Consider the following 20,047-nt stretch of genomic DNA (forward strand, 5'->3'; position numbering starts at 1 on the left):
CCATCCTTCAAGATCTGACAAATGTCGAGAAGAATATTTTTATGGTTGGTCACCGATCCTGCCTGTGCATGCACTCATTGTTGACTGAGCAGAGGCGTACCAGTTCTGGCTTGTTATTTACATAAATTGGGCTAAAATATGATGTAATCACTACTGTGTGTCTCTTCATGTAGCTTCAAATTTCATAAGGATAGCAATAGTAATTTTACATTCTTTTTAAGCATTGATGAATAGGTTCTCTCTGCAGGTTGAGGCAATTGTGCTTAATGAACAAATGATGTGCTCTCAAGATGTTGAGCCAAATAATAAAGAATTCCCCATGAAACAGGTTAATTGTTCAAGGTAAAAATACAGAGATTGTCACTTTCAGCCCAAAAATGTCAAATACAGATGACAGAGCTACAGTCTATATCTTGAGTTTTTTGTTGTTTTGTTAACATGGACAAACAACTTGTTTAAATAAACATTTACTTCCTCACATCACACCGAGACAACCATGGCAGTACAGATGAAAAGATAGCAGTTAGAATCAAATACTGATCAAAATGGTTGATGGTCAAATAATACAGCTGCATCTCGGTCTATACACAACATGAGCAGTCTGCTGTGGCGCCACTCTAGGTTACACATCAGCTTTCAAACATACAGGCAAACAACAAAAACATGAGCAGCAGCAAATTCATTCAAAACACCAGACCAGAGGCAGGTATGATAAAAGAAAATAAGAGTTTTGGACTCAGGAAAATCAAGCTTAACTATATATACACACACACAGCAAATAACAGAAATGGTAAATGTAGATGGAAGCCAACACAGGGCAGGATGAGATCACAGAAAACACTGTTAAGGCTCAAGTGTAGCTGCATTTCCTAGCAGAAGTCAGAGGTAATGGGTTTTCACAATCAAACTGTCAACCAGATAATTGTTAAAAAAATAAAAAAAATAAAATAAAAAGACAGTCATGTCACTGACCAATCACTGACCTGGCACTAGCTTCCATTAGTACCTCCCCAGACAGACTTAACTCCCACCATTACTGGAAAACACCGGTTGTGTTCATCATTCCAGCTGCTAGCTATTTGTCTAGAGAAGCAAAGTCAACTGAGTCAAGTCAATGGTTGATGTTCATGTATTCACCATTTGGTGGCAGCCCGAGAGATTGCACAGAGCACATGTCCACCGCCCCACCCACCCATCAAGGTGTGGTGTTTGGACTTAAGACATTCAAAATTACCTTTGCAAAAAACAACTCACAAAAACACAGAAAATATTCAACTCATGGACATATGAGTGAGAGGAGACTTGAAAATGGCATCTTATAGAGGTGAGAACAGATTAGGATTGTGACCTGTGCCCTCCAAGTGCATCACTCAACAACCAGTGTAGAGAACAGACTCCGTAAACAAGTTGGAGGTGTGGATCAAAAGACAAACGACGTGGAACAGTTAAGGCTTGAGAAAATATGCCAGGATGGTAAAAAGCTTCACCATCATAATATACAGGCAGGTACATACAGCTGTCATTGGTGGATGGAAAGCCGCATGTTAACCAATGATGAGGCCTGAATCGTCATACAGAAAAAAAAAGAAAAAAAAGAAAAAAAGAAAATAATGTACAACCCTGTGGAAGAAAGGGAAAGAGAAACACCACAACACAAAAACACCATCTCATTAAACAAACTACTTAACTTTTTACATGGAATTAGGAAGGCCATTTAAGAATAGAGCCTTTGAAGTAAAGCTTGTTTTTAAAAATACTATGCAAGTCCCTTTGCCTGAAATTGTGGACAGCATCACTTTAGTGAGATGTCAAACATAAAAAAAAAAAAATAAATAAAAAAAATAAAAAAGCAGCCTAAGACTGCCACTAAAAACTGGCCAAACTATCTGTAGCTCTGCTGATACACTACACTCACAGGAATTGAAAAAATAAAAAACATGCTTAAGAGAAAGACTTCATTAGCTAATTAACCATTTTTTTCTCACTATACACATTTTTAAACAGGAAATTAAGTCAAATTAAAAAGAAAGTAAAAACTTAATTTAACAACACACTAAAATCATAAAAACACACAAAACACAGAAAAAACAACCACCAAGAATTCCCATGGAGTGACACAAGTGTCCAGATAGCAACAGGCTGCACTCCCCAGCGCCCTCTTGGGTCACTCACACGAGTACACAGGAGACAAATTCAAGGACCACCAAGCTAAAGTTCATTGGAGGAGACTGGAGAAGATGCCAGTGTGTCCTGGCTGTTGAATGGCTACTCATACGGCAAGAAGCATTGAGCTGTATTTAGAATATACGCTTTCGCTTAAGGTAGGAGTCTGCATAATGGCCACCAAGGCCCTGGGAGTGCTGGCCCACATAGCTGCCCTCAGGGCTTGGCTCCGGAGATGGGATCAGCCGGGAGAACACACGCTTGTGGCTACCAATGGGAGTCTAGTGGGTAAAAAAAAATAAAAATAAAAAAAATCAATAAAGACCACCTTGGTATATATAAAAAGAAAAAAAAGTTAAGAAAGTTAAAAATTAAAAATAAAGCCAAGACAAGAAAGTGTCTAAAATTACCTTCACAGCATTCCCTAGGCCTGGGGGGTAGTGAGTGGTGTGGCTCACAGGAGGCATTCCCACAGCCTGAGGACAAACAAACAACTTTTAGGGACCTAGACTTCTTTTACTGAGGCTCATGCACTCACAGCGTAACATTAATTATTGAACAAGGGCTTATTCTCGGAACCTAACCCTGCACTTTTTATCTCTTCCATTGCTACCATGATGTTCTTGCACTGACAAGTAATCAATAGTTTGAAAGCAGAGTAGAGGTTAATGACAAAAAGGAAAAATCAGTCCAAAGCCTTAAGGCTTACCCTGTTGAGCTGGGTGGTAGGGAGGCTACCGTTACTGGAGGCCTCAGGCCCTGAGCTGAAGTAGGACAGGGGTGGGCTGGGAGGGTAACTGTAGTGGGAAAACCGCTCACTGTAGTCAGGGTGACGAGAGCGCTGCAGAGACAATCAAACCAGTTCACAACTGTGTTAATTAGGACAGTATGCATGTAATTTAACAACATTAAAAAGATGCTCACTCAGTCTTGACATAGTTGACTAACACTACCTGCTGTCCAAATCCTGCCAAGGCCCCAGTATCAAGGTTCTCCTGCTGTTCATTTAAGTGGGCCAGCGGATCCTGAACAGAAACACCAGATGGGTATCAGACCATATCACATCATATAGCAGACTGAACGAGCAGCAATGAGCACCCAGGCACTATATTCATCAAGTCACCATGACATCACCTAATAAAGCTGCACCTATTAATGTCAAAAGAGTAACAGTTTAAAAATATGGAGTCCTTTCCATGGACAAAGTGGTGGAAACCTGGTGGTTACCTGGTGTAGAGGAGGATATTCTGGGCTGTAGGAATCCTGGTAGCGCAGGTGGTAATTTGGCTGTATGCTCTGGTGTGTGTGCTGGTTGGACACATTACTTAGTGTAGGTCTCTTCCTATAGGGATGAGGTCTGCAGCTTCCTCCTGAGTAGGAGAGGGTAGACAGACATAGAATATAGTTACCAGAATACCTGAGTTGATGCAGCAAACAAGAACAGACCGCTATGTAGGAAAATCAGAACCATGCAAAAGAGCATCTCACCTGAGGGAAAAACATTGTTGACATTGAGGAAGCCACTCTGGTTCACATCTTTGGGAGGATCTCCTAGTATGGACACCTGACCCGAGGGAAAAGGGTGGTTCATTTTTGCCATAGGGAAAAAAAAAAAGTTTCTCATTTACACTTTGGTAGAAAGCTGGATAAGAATACAAGAGGCAGAAAGCATATTATGGAAGATACTTGGGACCTCACCCCTTGTGCTGTGAGGCCATCTGCCCCCATCATGCCACCCATCAGGGGCATGGAGATGCCCTGCAGGGTGGGAGAGGAAGTCTGGGGGAAGGTGCACGCTGTTGTGGGGGACTCCTGCTCCCTTGCCAGGGCTCTGCCAAGTGGCATTGGCTTTAGGGGGTTTACAGGATCTGTCTGAAGACCAAGACCTGGGACTACACCACCTAGGGGAGATAGAGGTATGAATTTAATAACAATGAATGTAAAGTTCATGTTTTTCATATAAAATCAGAGTTAGATTAGCATCAAACATGTTTTTTCTGAAACTACAAATTTAAAAAAAAAAAAAAAAAAAAATTCACTTACACATCAATATTTTAGAGCTATGGAATTCTACTTTATAACATTAAGACCAAAATATCATGACTAATGTAAAACAGGAGAAACCATGATTAATAGGCAAAGAGGGTTACAGATGTTTAGAATCATAAGCAAAGCAAAAAACATGTAGTTTGTGGCTCAAGGAGCTATGGCTGGAGTCTGTGGATGCCAAACCTTGGGGCAGGTCTCCGAGCAGATGGACTCCCTGCTGGACAGGCAGAGCAGCCAGAGGATTCTCCCCAATGAGTCCTGCCTGCTGGCCAAAGGAAAGAGCAGAGTTCAGTGTCACAAGAGGGTCACACGGCCTGGCTACAACACTCGAGCGGTGAAAAACTGCTGAACGACACAGGCACACTTTATCGCCACCAAGGCTTACTCACCACGTATGAAATAATGTCCTTACAGAATGGTATTTACACTTTCTGCACAATGGAGTAGTACACCTAATACATTACTCAGCACCACTCAAAGTACACCCCACACACAAAAACAACCCTCACACTTTCCCAGCGAGAGCTTACCTACCCAGGCATTGCGTTTTCTAGCTTCACCATCACCACCTCACACACTGATAGCCAAACAAACACCACGATCACTCACACAAGGCACTAGAGGGTTTTCTTTATTGTGCAGCACCTGAGCCCACAGAAGATGATTTCCCAGAAATGCTTGCTAATGGTAAGAAAGGGAAAGTGCAGAGTGGGGGGAAAATAGTGTGTATGAGTAGGAGAGGATGAACAAAAAAACAGGCTGAGTGTCAAGGAGGCACATGTCAGAGAAAAGGCAGAAAGTTAGCAGTACCTGCTGGGCCTTGGCATGGTTCTGAAGGAGCATCTGGAGCAGGGCAGCAGAGAGGGCGGGGTTGGCCAGCAGGGGCATTGTAGGGGCTGCCCCGAGGAGGCCTGCACACAAAGGGTACATGAAGATACACAGCACCAGAACAAATCCTAGAATGAAGCCATTGATTAAGAGCTCGTGAGAACTCTTCACCTTGTTTGTGTCCCTGTGACAGTGGGTTGAGTAGCATCTTGAGGGTGGCAGGGTTATTGAGGCCTGTAAGTATCTGCATGGTTGTGGGATCAGGGAGGAGACCTTTACCCCTATTCACAGCCTTGAAGGGAGGGGCCACAAGATAGGCAATCAGCACAAGAGCAAAGGCAAACTCTGTAGCAACTTTGGACACATTATTACAATATCGGTTTGACTTAAATACCATGGTTTGGGCAGCAATCAGAGCAGCCAACATGCTTCTTCCAGGTGGGCCAGGGGCACAGAAGGACACCCTGATGTGTGTCCCGCCCAGCAGCCTGCCATCGGTGAGTCGCTGTGCCTCCTCAGCCATCTCAGCTGTGGCAAACTCCAACACCGCAAACCGCCGAAAACTTCCATCTTGTCCCTGAGCCAACTGAGGAGAGAAAAAAATAAATTAAAGTTATTCTAAACTCACAAACACAGTTAGCTAAAAGTTCTGCTGCATACAATAAACTAAATTAAGTGATGTTGAAGATCTCCCAAAAGAAAAGTTTCTTCCTGGGTTTTGTTTATTGATAACGCAGCGACCATCCTAACAGGTGGCAGGTAGGCAATTTTCTAGCATTAACAGATTCCCATATCGCAGCCTCTCATTTAAGACTTAGTCTTAATCCAAGTTCTAAAAATGAAATATCCACTGTTGGATGTAGCAAGAACAATGACCATACATTATGAGAATTGCCAAAGAACAATTGTTGATTCATTTAGAGTTTTGCAAATTTAAAACCATCAACTGCATTTTATTTTTAGCGGTCAGACAAGTTCCAGATCAAAATCTGAAAACTCTGTAAACATCAAACCAATTCTTGAATGTTTATAATTACTAAACAGGTAAGTACTGTTCTGCTGACCATATAGCTTTTGAATTTTATAAAAAAGTGACAGTTCACCCCAAAAATCAAAAATACATATTTTTCCTCTTACCTGTAGTGCTATTTATCTAGATTGTTTTAGTGTCAGTTTCTGAGTTTTGGAGATAATGGCCGTAGAAATGTCTGCCTTTATTTTGGGGAATATAATGGCACTACGGCACTCTGTTCGTGCGGTTCAAAGCATCAAAAATAAATAAATACATTTGAAACTTAATTTTCTTTCTACCGATAGTTCCCACATGAAACTGCTTACAAGTTTCATGTGGGAAGTTTTTCCAAATGTATTTTTTTGGCTGATATCTCCAAAACTCACACCAAAACAGTCTATATGAATAAATAGCACTATAGGTAAAAGTAAAAATATGCATTTTTGATTTTGGGGTGAACTGTCTCTTTACTCACCATCAGTCCCTAGATGTGGATACCACCAGGTTTCAATACTTCATAACCAGGTCAGTTGTATCTTGTTAAAACTAGTGCTGGGAAACTCCCTTATCACTGCTTTTGCCACAATCCTAAAAAAAACAAACAACCGCCCCCCAAAAAACAAAACCTAGAACCAACAGAAAAGTACTATGCATGTCATGCTAAAAGGACATGCCTCTCTTTCATTCCAGAAAAGCCCCGCTGAATGACACCACCTGGGGGAGTCAGGTGGTCATCACCATAGAAACCAGCAATGCTCATTGCTATAGAGACTTTGAGTGGCCACAGTCAGGAAAACTGGGGTAAAGGTGAGAGGTACTGAAAGATCAAATATGGAATACAATTTTACAAAATGTTTTCTGCCATCTGTAACCCTTCAATATCAATTCTACAACTTTCAGATACACATGGCAGCACATAACTTCCATCGACACCAAAATACTCAGTAGTTTCGTTAATATGGCCTTGCACAGCATAAAAACAGTAGCGACACCAAGAAACTGTGTTTACAAAAGAAACTGAATACAATTGGGGAGGTTGTATTCTGCTTCCAAGTCAACGCTCAAAAGAAAAGTGGTATAAGGCTGCAATTAACAAGTATTTTCATAATCCATTAATTGCTAATTACCTTTTCAATTACTTCATTAACTGTTTGATCTTTAAAAACACCCAAGAAATTGTGAAAGATGGCCATCGCAGTTATCTACAGCCTAAGGTGATGTCATCCAAAAAAAAAAAAAAGGTCTTGTTTTGTCTGACCAACAGTCCAAAATCACTTTACTATGATGTAGGACTGAAAAACATTTGAAAACCTGGGACCATCACATGTTTGGCATTTGGCAAAAATAAAATAACTTAAGATTAAAAGCGACAAAATTAAACCGACAAATATTCTGATAATTGACTAATGATTGCAGTTCTAATGTGGTATTACATTCATTATTGTTAGCATAAAATACTATCTGGATAATGTATCCTTTTGAAATATCAAAATATGACAAGTAGCAGTGTGTGGTGAATTTGACCTGGCAGAAGGCTGGCACATGGGTGTCAGCCAGGGCGTTGCGGAGGTCTTGGGCTGTCAGCAGGCTCAGAGGCAGGCGGTCCACACACAGGCATTTAGAGTGCAGCAGAGGGTATGTAAGGGAGCCCACCTCAGTCCAGTGGACATACAGCATGCGGGAGCCCAGCTGCTTTCCTAATAGCTCTGACTTGGCCCTTGCCGCCGAGTCCTTCTTCATGTATTCCACAAAGCCATAGCCCTTTGAATGCCCTGTGGAGGCGCTGTACACCAGAAAGCAGCGCTCCAAGTTACCAAAGGGTCGCACCAACTCCTCAAACTGCTGCTGGGTGAAGGCACAGGGCAAGTTGGCGATGCATAGCAGAGCATCTGTTGGCTGCAGCTGCACAGAGATCTCCCTGTCCCGTAGCACATGCTGGTGGAATTCTTTGATGGCACACTGCGCCTGTTCCCCATTGAGCAGTGTCACAAATGCTGAGGGTGATGGGGGACAGAGAGAGGAAGAGAGACAGCCACAATTTGGTGTCAAGTGAGAGTGTGACATTTGTTCAGTCAGCATTAAGAGAAAGATCTATTTTCACATACAGCAGGTCTTAAGTGGCAAACCGTAGTTGTGACACAGCTTCTCCTTTAGCAGATGTGGCACAATATCACCACACAGCAGCTTTTATGTCACTGCAACATTTCCTTTATTTAGACTACAACAGTTGTCATAGTGGCTGACAAGAATCAAAAGACATCTAGACTTGTATGATGTAATGTTATTGCCACCCATTTTTTTAATGTCACATTGGTAGACAGACTCTTGTTACAGTGTAGACAGGTATACTAGAGCTCCATGGTGTGCCGCTCCATGTCAAGCAAACATCCTATTACCCATGTTTTATTACCCAAGAGAAGCAGATGTGCTTTCGTACAGAAAGCACATCTAAAAAAATGTGACCGCTATCTGCCACAACAGTTTGGTAGATACCAGGTATACCCTGAATTTACCATCTGGCTAATGCATCTGGCCCATTATTATCAGTCACTTTCTGGTGGGATATTGCGCTGCTAGTCTATGTGTAAAAAGATTTCAAAACATAGTTTAAGCTAATGTTTCTGTTAGTTTTTCAAATAAAATCAGCTTTGAGACTTCGAATGGCAAGCAGATCTTTCATGCACTTACACCATCTTAAACAGGCAATTCCCCTGAATTGAAACGCAGCTTACATTTTGGGGCATACAAGTAGCGCTTTTCTATACACGTGAGCTGACTTGGCTGGACTTTATTTGACATGGCACGTCAGCCCAGCACGGCAGGGATCTGAATCATCTCCATTACCGCAACCCACTTGGATGCGGTCAGGCGGCCTGACTTCAGAGAAGGCCAATCTCAGGCATGGCTCTGTGTGCTTAAACTGGTAATGGAAACGCAAATCAGTGCAGCATTGTTTGATTCAGCATGGCCAAAAGTGCCAATGGAAAAGCCTTAAAAAAAAAAAAAAAATTAATTAACCCTCCTTGGGGTAACTTAACACTGATTATTCTGATTGTTTTGGTATTTAATTTGCAGAAACTGGTTGTCTGGATGCATACAAACTGTTGTGATATTGTGACAAGTGAGTTCCACCATTTGTTAACAAAATAGGCAGATCAGTATTGACTGTTGACAATGTGCATGGTTGTCATAACATCAGAAGTATGTGAATGACACGCGCTATGTAAATAAAGTTTTGCTTGCTATCTACAGAACTCACTTGGAGAAAACATTCACTGGGATAATGTTAGCTAGCCAGATAACCTTTCTCAACAGCTTGCTATCTCTGCCAGTGCTGCCACCTCCACACAGCTCAACAGCACTTGGAGCATAATTAGTGTATTTTTTATTATTATTAATAATAATAATAATAATAATAATTATTATTATTATTATTATTATTATTATGACAAATAATATTGTCACCACTAGTAATAGGGAACCTTTACCATCTAAACATCTTTACTGAAGTTTTGATGCAAAAAGTGTCTGCTCCAGGAGCTTTTTGTTCAGCATTGTTCATTAGAGTCAAGAACCTTTTAAAGCCCTTAAAATTGTGAAGAAATTCATCACCTAAGATTGTAGCAAAGAGCGAACTACTCTAAACGCCGACAACCTGAGTTGTTAATGAGACTACAAAGTTTGTTTTCTGTTTTTATATTTGTTAACATTTATAGATTCTGCGATATATCCTTTACTCCTTTAAATTGAACACGCAATGACTAACATTATGGACAGACAGTTACACCAACCTGTGCCCTTGTATTTGTCAACAAAGCAGTACTTCAAGTCATAGTTGCCCAACAGCTCATGGACCTCCTGTAAATAAAAAAGACAATTACATCCAGACATTTAAATTCACCACTGTACAGTGCATTACAACCCTTTAACCAGGGTATCATACACAAAATATGTGACTTTATAAGTTGTACATTTTGGCATCATTTAACTATAGATTGCTTAGTTGTAGATTTTGGTAATCACATAACTAATTCAAGTTCACTGGGAAACTATCAACAGGTGCACCTGTGAGGGGTGAGAGGTGAATAACTGACTCATTGTTGTAGGAGAAATGCTTCTGCGCTGCTTTTGACCAGTCACAAACGAATTGCGATGCTGTCTAGCATTTTCTGAAATGTTTTGTCTCCACACCTTCCACCTTTTGTTATACTGCAACTCACATCTCGAACTCCCCATGTGAACAATGGTACCGCCCGCAGGCCCAGCTCTCCCCACGAGTCACGCACGTTCCAAAAAAAAAAAGTGTGGCATCATGACTAAATCACAGACTGGTTGATACAACCAAATGCAGGCTTAATCAACAGATAAGCTGATGAAAACGTTCCAGTGCACCTGTAACTCCCATGTAGAGTATTATTACCAACAATTTGGTCTGGAAGCCTGAATAGTGAAAAAAATAATAATAATTTTAAGTTATCAAATTGTTACCTACGAGGCCGGACTGGCCGGTCATACAGGCCACAGATGACCATTATTGATAGTTATCTTACCACCTGGCAGTTAACGTAAGCCATAAACCCAAACAAACCCACAACTGACGGGTGTACGATGGCTGCTAATGATCTGCGTGTTGGTTTTTAGTTAAGTCAGTTGTAGATTGAATAAAGCAAAATATCGCATCAACCAAAGTTAAAAGACAGCTAACGAGTAAAATGGCTAGCAGGCTAACATACGTAGCATGGCAGGCATACTGGAGCTAGGCTAAGGTTAGCCAAACGACCCCGTCAATCAATCAATCACCCAACAATTAACGTTAAACCTCCATCTGGATAATACTTTTTACTCATACCTGATTGCTAACGTCGGAAGGCAGATTTTTTATGATAATTTTTCTACGGTTGTAAAACTCCCGGCGAGTTCTCTCTAAGCGGCTCTCTATCTCTTCGGGGCTCAGTGATGTCAAGTTTTCGTCGACCCTCCGCTGACACTCGCGTTCCGATGTTAAGTCTTCTTGACCGGGTTCGAGCTCGGGATGTCGGCGGTCTCCGGGCATCCACTTTTCGTGATCCGCAGCGAGGTCGTAATTTTCATGAAGCGGACGAGAGGCGAAACTGAGCTCTGTGTCTGTGTTGTCATCCCTGGCAGCTGTGCTAACAGACACGACGGCCGCCATCACTCAGTTTGGTGGAAGTTTCATCCGTCTGGGAACTCAGTCACATTTGAGCAGTTTAAACAATACACGCATGGCCCCAGCGCCGCTTCTCATTGGACGAGATGGGGACGCATTCTCCATGACTACGACGTAACGGAGGGAGGGGGCGGGGCCACGGGTGTTCCTTGTAGTCTGCTCAAAACAGGATTTAAATGCTGCAAATCTCCCAATGGAGCCTTAAAACCAGTGGGGGCCATAAAACTATTTCCCCAGCAGGATTAATTAGACAGACTTCAGTTAAAAAACTATACGTTTATAATCAGTTTTAATTTGTCTCTCAACCCTATAATATGAGCAGTCCTACATTTCCAGGCTAGATCTGATATAAATATTTGGACTATAAAGATGTTTAAATCATTAATCATTAGTCTTGCATAACATCAAGAGAATCGGGTGATTAAATTAATTGGATAGAGACAAGGTAAACACATTTTTAAATAATAATATAAGCATATTGTACAGCAACTCTAATAATAAAAAAATCACTTCAATACATGAATCCAGCAATATGCATAACTTTATTACTCGTGTATGCAGTTTACTGTTTGTTTTGAATGATATTGGTATTAATATTGGTTTATTTATTTAAATATATGCTATTTTAATGTTTTTCCTGGATTTTTTATTTATTTTTTATTTTTTTGCTTCTTAATGCCCCTGGTAAGTGTGTTTTATATTATTTTACAAAGTATGTAGTTCATAAAATGTTTGAGGGATGGAGGCCAAATGGAGCCCAGTCTTTCAGACTTTCTGAATAAAATTGAAGAATCACAAATCCCTGACAGATAGTTTCTTTTGAATTGTAGAAAGTGTATTATCATAGAAAGTCCTGATTGTGTATTTATTTATATATTTACTCTGGCCATAGCCTTACACGTAAAGGAGCAGATGTTCAGTTGTTTTTCTGAGTCTACAAATGGATTTATTGTAGGTATGCAAGATCCCAGATAATAAATAAGATGATAGGTATTACTGCAAAATGTGTGTGTGCAGTCAGTGGTACTGCATGTTTTGATTTTTCACAAGTTGGACACACTTCCTTTCCTACCTAGTGGCACATGAACAGGCACCTAAATGGTCAAGACAACACCGGGTATTAGGACAGACCATTCCCTGGGTCAGTCACTGGTTGTGAATCATTTAAGTGTAGAAGTTGCTTTCGTTACAGTACATCCCTAAGCTTGTAATCAGTGAGTTCTTATGTAACAGAGATGTAGCTGTGTTTTGGTGCATAGAGGAAGTTCCCTAACAGATGTGAATGGCACATTCTGTAAAACATTTTTATATACTCTTTGACACATGCATCATTCTGTTTCAGTCTTTAATCAAAGAGCACGTGAAAAATGGTTATTATATTTTGAATATGTTCTTTTGGATTAAACAAATTGAAACGCAGTTAACATACTTTCAAAAATTTTTACTAACTAAACATAAAATTAAAATGAGTAAATCTCCCAACCTTACAGAAATTAATACTTACTGTGATATATGCAAAACTATAACTTTTGAAAGACAAAAACTGATGCTTAGTGGCTGACTACCCAAGGCATCAGGTTTCCTCATGAACTCATCACAAAAACACACAATTGAGTTTATCATTGTGTTAATATCACATATGAGTATAGCAGTGTTTTTTTATCAAAAAGAAACCTACAGTATAAAGACATCTATGTAAATGGAGACAGCAGGCATTGCACAGCAGGATACAAATTATTGGCTAACCTATAATATATGGTTGCTATAGTGGCTGACATGTACACAAATAGATCTTCAGAGTACTGATCAGCAAATCTGAGCCAAGGAAAAGTTTATATTAGACTGCCAGTCGTATGATCGGCGAATCGCCTCAAACTTTTCAATGAGGGATCTGAATGATGGCCGTTGTGCAGGCTCTGCAGCCCAACACTGCTCCATTAACATCTTCACCTGTGGGTATAAAAAGTAAAATAAGTACATATGAAAATATCAGGCTACTCATAATGCCAACAAAATTTTGTTTAATGGGTATGTAATGTTACCTCATGCGGCCATTCTTTGGGACAGGGCAATCGCAGCTGTTTCTCCAACAGTTTTATGAGTGCCATCACAGTCATCTGTCCCTGGGCTGCCTCTATCATTTCAAAGAACTTCTACAAAAAACACAAACAAGTGCATTGTGCATTTAACACAGGGATTCAAAATGTACTTAATTAGTCTTGCATGAAAATATTTGCAGGTTTGAGCTTGTTATAAGAGGCCAGTAATGACGTACTGTTGGAGGGCTCTGGCGATGGTCACAGCGGGTCAGAATCTCATACAACGTAACGCCAAAGGACCAAATGTCAGAGGAAAAGGAAAATTTACTCTCCTTCAAGCACTCAATGGCATACCTATATAATACAAAAAATACAGTTTAGTGGCCAAAGTCATGAAAGAAAGCATTGAATAACACTTAAGTGCTGCATGAACTCACCAGAACACTGGACTGTCCCCATTCTCACGGACACGATAGTAGATCTCACCTTCAGGGATGTATTTTGTCAGGCCAAAGTCTCCAATCTTTACCAAACTGTCATTTTCCACTAAGACATTTCGGGCAGCTAGGTCTCGATGGATGTATCGCTTTGAGTGCAAGTACTCCATACCCTTAAAAGAGAACAGAAATAAAAGATGGATACAATTACTGAGGGGGCAAAATGTGGATTTAAAGTTTCACTTCAAAACTTCAAACGTATATTCCTGTAGTATGTCATATTTAGCTGCATATATGACTCTAGGGATGCCAGTGTCAACAACTATTGGATGGATTTTTAATGAATATTGGTACACATGTTCATGTTTCCCTCAGGATTAATTGTAATAACACTGGTGACTGACTTTTCATCTAACGCCATCATCAGGTGTAATTTTAATTTGTCCAATACTTGATTTTTGATCAAATACCTGCAAGACTAATGACATTCCCAACAGCCTCAGCTGCACTTTGTGTTTAGTGATGATGAGCAAATGTTTGGATGCTAACACGCTACACTAAGATTGTGAACATGGTAGCCACTAACATGGCTGTAGACTGTTTTATCAAACTTCACATCACAAAGTGTATTATACTTTATAAAAAGTAATATTAAATCATAAAAAAGTATATTATAAACAATGAATGTAAATTCATGCAAAACAACAGCATGCTGAGTGATTATTTCCTGGTGTACATTTTCCTGGATACTGAGAGAAAACACAGTGCAACATAACGCTAGTGCAATTAAACTACTCAATTTAAACAGAATTAATTAATGAAAATACAAAGAAACCTAGAATGCTACAAAATGAAATTAAATGTTAATGTGTTGGATTATCCACTTAAAAGGTCCAGTGTGTAGCATTTAGGAGGAGCTATTGGCAGAAATGGAATATAATATTCATAAGTATGTTTTAATTAGTGTATAATCACCTGAAAATAAGAATCGTTGTGTTGTCATTACCTTAGAATGAGCCGCTTTTTTCTACAGAGGGAGTGGGTCCCCTTCCACGGAGGTCGCCATGTTGCACCACCATGTTTCTACAGTAGCCCAGAATGGACAAACCAAACACTGGCTCTAGATAGGGCCTTTCACATTTTTTGCGAGTTTCGCGACCAACATAGTTTCTCCTACACGCTTGGAAGGGAAGTATGATCCAAGCTGTATTCAAATGGTTGCAATCTGCAATTTCACCATTAGATGCCACTAAATCCTACATACTGGACCTTTGAGGCAATTTCAAGAGTATTGAAGTTTTCATATTGTACATAGCTTCTTTTGAAGGAAGGAGAACATAACCAGATATGTCTGCAGTTTGCACACAGCACCAGGAATATTGTCAAATCAAGTGGAAATGTAGATGACTACTACAAAACCAATTAAACCCACCTGACAGATCTGCTGAGCAAACATAAGGCACTGGGGCATACCCAGTTTACGTTTGGGAAGGTACTCTCGCAGACTCCCCAGGGGAAGGTACTCCATGATTAGCTGCACCACTTGTCCTCCTGTCAATGGACAATGCAACAGTGCTTTTATCCTCCTATTCACATTACTTTTCAAAAGGAAAGACTGACCTGTTGCCTGTCCTGGTGCAGAAGAAGCTGTGGTGCTCAGCATGCTTTGTGTTGAAAGCTCAAAATATTGACATATGGAAACAGTGTAGCACTTTGAATAGATTTTCAGTATTTACAGAGGAACAACAGGGACCAAAAATCAATTCCCTGAATCATCCACTGAGCACTGTGAGATAAAAAGAGAGTATTGAGCAAGAATTCCTTTGCACATGCAGAGAATGTATGCTGACGTGTATTTCAATAAACATTTTTGAAGCAGACAGATAACAGCTGAGGACTCACCCAGTTCAGTACAACAGCCCTTGTACTTGACAATGTTGCTGTGATAAAGGGACTTCAGGATCTCAATCTCCTTCATCCAGCCCTCAGGGACATGACCATCCTCTTGTTTCAAAGCCTTCACTGCCACGCGCTCTCCTGTCCCGTCGTTGGCCGGGTCATACAAGTAGAGAGTCACCTTTCCAAAGTGACCCTGGGGACAGAACAATGAGATTACTCTCCAACAGACAGGGGGGGAAAACTACTGGTGATGTGGTATTAGAACTCACCTCTCCTAAGTCCCGCATCTTTTTCAGGTAGCGTTTATGGAACATGCTAGGGTCTTTGTCAGGGAGAGTTTCACTTGGGGATATATCAGGATCTGTGTGCAGAAAAAAACCCAACACATTATTAAATGCACCAAAATAGGTTGAAAGAAAAACAAAGTATGGTGAGCAAGTAAAGACCCACTTTTGATCATGATTTCTGTGAGCACTCTGAGCACAGTGAGGAACGAAGGCCTCTCTACAGGCTCGTAGGTCAAACACATGCTGATGAAGCTGGCCAGTTCCTGGGAGGATGGTTCAGCTAAACGGCCCTTTTGCTGATAAAAGCGCTCTTTCTGTTCGGGGGGGGAGAGGTTCTAGTGTTACAATTAGAGTTCAGAGGGATAAAACAGGCAGGTGCAGCTTGTGGCTGTTGCAAGATAAATAAAAGGGCCTACCTCAGACAATGTGCTGCCACTCAGGGGAAGATCGCCGTTGTTGCAGATTTCGAGCAGCGTAGCGCCAAAGCCCCACTGGTCAGCAGCACTGCCAATGGATGCACCGCTGTCAACACATTCAGGGGCAATCCATGGTATACGCTCAAGACGCTCTGCAGGGCAGAATAAAGATAATCAAAATGACAGAAGTTACATGTATGGCCGATTCGATCTGCGGGTGCTCTGGCTAAACTTTTTGAAGAACTCCATATAACAGCATAATTTAGTTTAATATGGTTCAAAGTTTAAGAAAACTAAAAACTGTTGCTCTAATTTGATATAAACAGACCTCAATTCAATAAAAAATGCTAAAAGTTCTACACCAGAAAAATACCTACTGAAAAATCTACAAAGTTGGTTTCCTACAACAAGTGGTCAGATTGAAGTTTCCTGTTTCCTAAATCTGATTGAAATGAGGCAGAATGGTACACAAAATACACAACACTGAAGCTGACTGAGCTGGGAGACATTCTTGTAAAGTGAGGTTAATTAAGAGTTTGTGTAAAGTGAGTTGCTGGTTCTGACCTTCCCGTGAAAGGACACTCAGGGCAATTCCTGGGTCACTCAGCTTGACAAATGGAGTAGTACCATGCTCCAGACCACGCCTTGCCACCAGAATATTCTTGGCACAGACGTTTCCATGAACCAGCCGTTTGGTCTCCTACAAAAATGGTACTGGTATTAACTTTTTGTCTTGTTAAAAAAGGTTTAACACAGACTATTAATGCTATTAGTCATTGGGCAAAAACAAACTTCACTTGCTGCACTTATCTTAAAGTTTGGTCTGATAATAAGATTATTTCATTTCCTGTCTGCAGCTCAGACTCAAAATGTGGTGTCCAAAGCTGCACTACCTGATTCTGTTATTCAAAATATTTTACCCACTGGCCTACAGCAGCTGATTGTAAAGAGTGAGACTATGTGGAGATAAATTGTACAACACTTGTATTACTTCACTATCAATTCACTTTAACGGCCACTTAGCTGTATTGTCATTTAAGTGAATTGTATTGAATTATAATCTGTGGCTTACAAAAAACAAAGTAGTGTTTGAACTCACAAGATAATTGAGAGCACTGGCAAGTTGTCTTGCAACAATGAATTTCCACTGAGGAGTCACTGATGCCTTTTCTTTGCGAAGGAACACATCCAAAGGCCCAAACTCCACAAACTCTTCTACCATGATGTCTGTAAAGGTAGAAACAAGTCTCTGTCTCTAGCCAGTTTCTGGTATAGCCAAACGCAAAATGTAAACAAGCAGCATCCTCTTTAAAATAGAACAGGGTAAGTGTGGTTTTGCATTTCCTTCATGGTTCACTTGATACTAAAATCATAAATTTGACTATAAACACTGATCGTATGGGTGATGGGGAAGTAGTAAATGAGGAAGTCACACACCGAACAGTAGAAGTGTGTCTGAGGTTGAACAGTGTTATTGCGCTTACTTTCAGATCCTTTGACTGACACACCATGTACAAACACCAGGTGACAGTGGGATACCTGGCTCATGAGACTTGCAGTTTCAAAAAATGCCTAAGAAAGAAAAAAGGAAAGAATATTGAAAGAGCAAAGATCAAATACATTAAGAGTTGGGATGATACTAGATTAGACATGTTAATATCTGTTTACTACTTACTAGTGCGATATCTTGATGGCTTTGGTCTAGAATCTTGAGAACCACTTGGATCCCTTTGCGGTCAGTGAAGTTGTTGTTGAACTCGTCATCCTCATCATTTTCTCCCGCACCTCGCACTAGCAGACGTCCTGAGTAGATGTTAGTTCTGGTCCCACGGCCCAAATGCTGTTCCTGCTCATAAACACAACACCCACTGGTCAGTGACAGCGCTGAGAACACAAAGCTTGTCAGGTGGAACAGATGGTTACATATGGAGGTGGCAAGTGGGTCTCATCACCTGTACGATCTCTCTGTCCTTGATCTGGTGGAAGCGTAGCTGGGTCATGTTCAGGGCCAGGGAGTGATCAACACCTTGCCTCATCACCAGAAGGTTGGACAGCTCTATGTCACACAAACACACACAGACAAACCTATGTAAAGACCTAAATATCCCAGAACACAGTAACTTCAAAATACACAAAAGGTTTTTGGTATAAAGCAGCAAAACATGTCTAGAATTGAAATGTCCAATAAACACGAACCTGCTTGTCTTGGCAAACAGCATTTTTTGACAGTAAAGCTGTCCGAACCAGACTTGAGTACAAAGGTCTTGAGGCTGTCTGTGAGCTTCTTCACACTGGAGAATTCTCTGTCCCAGCCCTCCAGACAGAACATTGAACCCTTATGCTGAATCCGAAACTGCTTGTGGCTTGGCGATCCAGTCTATGAGCCACAAGTACATGTAAACACAGATGTACATACAGCGGCTGAAATTTTCACCATCACTGCACTGCAATAATTTCCTGAGAGGAGCCGTGGGTGTTGACATACCTCCTTTTTGTTCAGGACAGCTAGGATGATGCGGTGATAGTCGAGAGCACTCCAACGTACGAGGAAAGCTCCCTCCTCTGCTGCTTCCTTTTTCAGCTTCAGTAGCACAAAATCATCACTAGAAACACACCATACTTGTGATATAACACACTGTGTTTCTCTATAGCCTGTTTGTGTCTGTATGTAAATGTGTAAGAGGAGAAAACTCACTGCATAGGTCCATGCAGTCCATTTGCTTCACTCAGCACTACCCTTGGGGGAGCGACTTCATGACAAAGATAGTGGTGGGCGTCTGCAGTCAGCCGGTAGTATCCATCTAGGAGGGAGCTGAAGGAACAGGCCTCCTGGCTGGAGTTCATCTGAACCGCCTACATATAGATACAGAATCACCACTAGCTTACAATCAGAGCTCCCACCTACAGACACATACAAATTCAAAACATAATAAAATGCCCTAAGCGTACCAAAACCCAAAGCTCTTATAATCATAAACATATGGAATTTGAGAATATATGAGAATTCAGGTATGCATGCATACTGTACAGTACATTCAGACACACTAAGATTGAACAATCCAATCAGTAGAATGACTAATATACAGTATATCAATTGGACTAATGCACCACAAGCACATTTACCAATTAAAGTAATGTACTGCAGCTTTTACATAAAAAGGTAAACAAGTACTCTCACCATGCAGTGATTGTCCTGAGTGCTAATGCACACATTAGCTCCAGTGATGGCTATGTGAGTTATTTCAGGGAAATCACAGAAGGAGGTCCATTTATTGGCAGTGTTCACATTCGGTTGGCTGGACTGTTGTTTTGTTTTCCTCATGTAGTTCATGCAGTCATTCCTGAAGTAAGTGTTTGCCTGCGCCTGGGTAAAGAGATCGAATGAACAAAAGGTCCACACCAGCAGAATACACAACATGCCATAGAATAAGACCATCAGAAGCTTGAAGTTGTATTTTGACAAACCTTCTGACCAGACACCTTCCTCCACTGAATCCCCTTGGTGCCAGACACCATTACTTCATGTGTGGCAGGAGCTCTGAAGTCGTCTTTTGAAACACCCTGCGCATGTGTGGTGTCTGAATAAGAGCTACTTCCATCCCCGTCCTTTCTCAGTTCCAGGTGGGATACAGGGAAGGTCTCTGTGCCAAAATGTGGTGCCAAGTGTTCGAGAGTAGAGATGTACTTATACATGATCTCGTGGGCGCCCAGCCGCCCCTTATCCACAGT

At 41.0% G+C, this 20,047-nt stretch overlaps 2 protein-coding genes across 3 annotated transcripts in view; both read right to left on the minus strand.

Annotated features, from left to right (window-relative positions):
* Nucleotides 1-409: 409 nt before the first annotated feature.
* raver1 (ribonucleoprotein, PTB-binding 1) lies at nucleotides 410-11,301 on the minus strand. 2 transcript variants are annotated; one of them, XM_044180631.1, is made up of 14 exons: nucleotides 10,902-11,301; nucleotides 9,844-9,910; nucleotides 7,577-8,046; nucleotides 5,435-5,626; nucleotides 5,212-5,332; nucleotides 5,023-5,123; nucleotides 4,396-4,474; nucleotides 3,862-4,064; nucleotides 3,652-3,727; nucleotides 3,391-3,533; nucleotides 3,117-3,188; nucleotides 2,873-3,004; nucleotides 2,574-2,639; nucleotides 410-2,444 (listed from the first exon to the last, which is right to left on the minus strand). In XM_044180631.1, exons 1-14 carry the CDS (start codon nucleotides 11,223-11,225, stop codon nucleotides 2,298-2,300), a joined length of 2,193 nt encoding a protein of 730 aa, XP_044036566.1. In that variant the 5' UTR covers nucleotides 11,226-11,301; the 3' UTR covers nucleotides 410-2,297. The 2 variants fall into 2 exon arrangements, with proteins under 2 accessions (XP_044036566.1, XP_044036565.1); XM_044180630.1 differs by having other exon boundaries at nucleotides 4,396-4,477.
* Nucleotides 11,302-12,571: 1,270 nt separating this feature from the next.
* The window catches only part of tyk2 (tyrosine kinase 2), a 9,941-nt gene continuing 2,465 nt past the window's right edge, over nucleotides 12,572-20,047 (minus strand). The window contains exons 6-24 of the mRNA XM_044180629.1: nucleotides 19,784-20,047; nucleotides 19,497-19,682; nucleotides 19,014-19,171; nucleotides 18,804-18,921; nucleotides 18,515-18,695; nucleotides 18,271-18,374; nucleotides 17,994-18,164; nucleotides 17,803-17,890; nucleotides 17,418-17,545; nucleotides 16,883-17,018; nucleotides 16,319-16,470; nucleotides 16,066-16,216; nucleotides 15,885-15,976; nucleotides 15,619-15,808; nucleotides 15,149-15,267; nucleotides 13,717-13,889; nucleotides 13,516-13,633; nucleotides 13,283-13,393; nucleotides 12,572-13,190 (exon numbers count right to left, since the gene is read on the minus strand). The exon at nucleotides 19,784-20,047 is cut by the window's right edge and continues 115 nt beyond it. Coding sequence (XP_044036564.1) covers nucleotides 13,047-13,190; nucleotides 13,283-13,393; nucleotides 13,516-13,633; nucleotides 13,717-13,889; nucleotides 15,149-15,267; nucleotides 15,619-15,808; nucleotides 15,885-15,976; nucleotides 16,066-16,216; nucleotides 16,319-16,470; nucleotides 16,883-17,018; nucleotides 17,418-17,545; nucleotides 17,803-17,890; nucleotides 17,994-18,164; nucleotides 18,271-18,374; nucleotides 18,515-18,695; nucleotides 18,804-18,921; nucleotides 19,014-19,171; nucleotides 19,497-19,682; nucleotides 19,784-20,047 — 2,784 coding nt within the window. The 3' untranslated portion in view covers nucleotides 12,572-13,046. The remainder of the gene's footprint in view (nucleotides 13,191-13,282; nucleotides 13,394-13,515; nucleotides 13,634-13,716; nucleotides 13,890-15,148; nucleotides 15,268-15,618; nucleotides 15,809-15,884; nucleotides 15,977-16,065; nucleotides 16,217-16,318; nucleotides 16,471-16,882; nucleotides 17,019-17,417; nucleotides 17,546-17,802; nucleotides 17,891-17,993; nucleotides 18,165-18,270; nucleotides 18,375-18,514; nucleotides 18,696-18,803; nucleotides 18,922-19,013; nucleotides 19,172-19,496; nucleotides 19,683-19,783) is intronic.

This window comes from Siniperca chuatsi, linkage group LG21, assembly GCF_020085105.1.
Source record: "Siniperca chuatsi isolate FFG_IHB_CAS linkage group LG21, ASM2008510v1, whole genome shotgun sequence".
NCBI lineage: Eukaryota > Metazoa > Chordata > Actinopteri > Centrarchiformes > Sinipercidae > Siniperca > Siniperca chuatsi.

Coding starts and splice junctions, on each gene's coding strand:
- raver1 (XM_044180630.1), bottom strand. CDS start 11,225: ATGGCGGCCGTCGTGTCTGTTAGCACAGCTGCCAGGGATGACAACACA. Junction 9,911..10,901: donor CTTCCGACGTTAGCAATCAG/GTATGAGTAAAA, acceptor TTTTATTTACAG/GAGGTCCATGAGCTGTTGGG. Junction 2,445..2,573: donor GCCTAGGGAATGCTGTGAAG/GTAATTTTAGAC, acceptor TTTACCCACTAG/ACTCCCATTGGTAGCCACAA.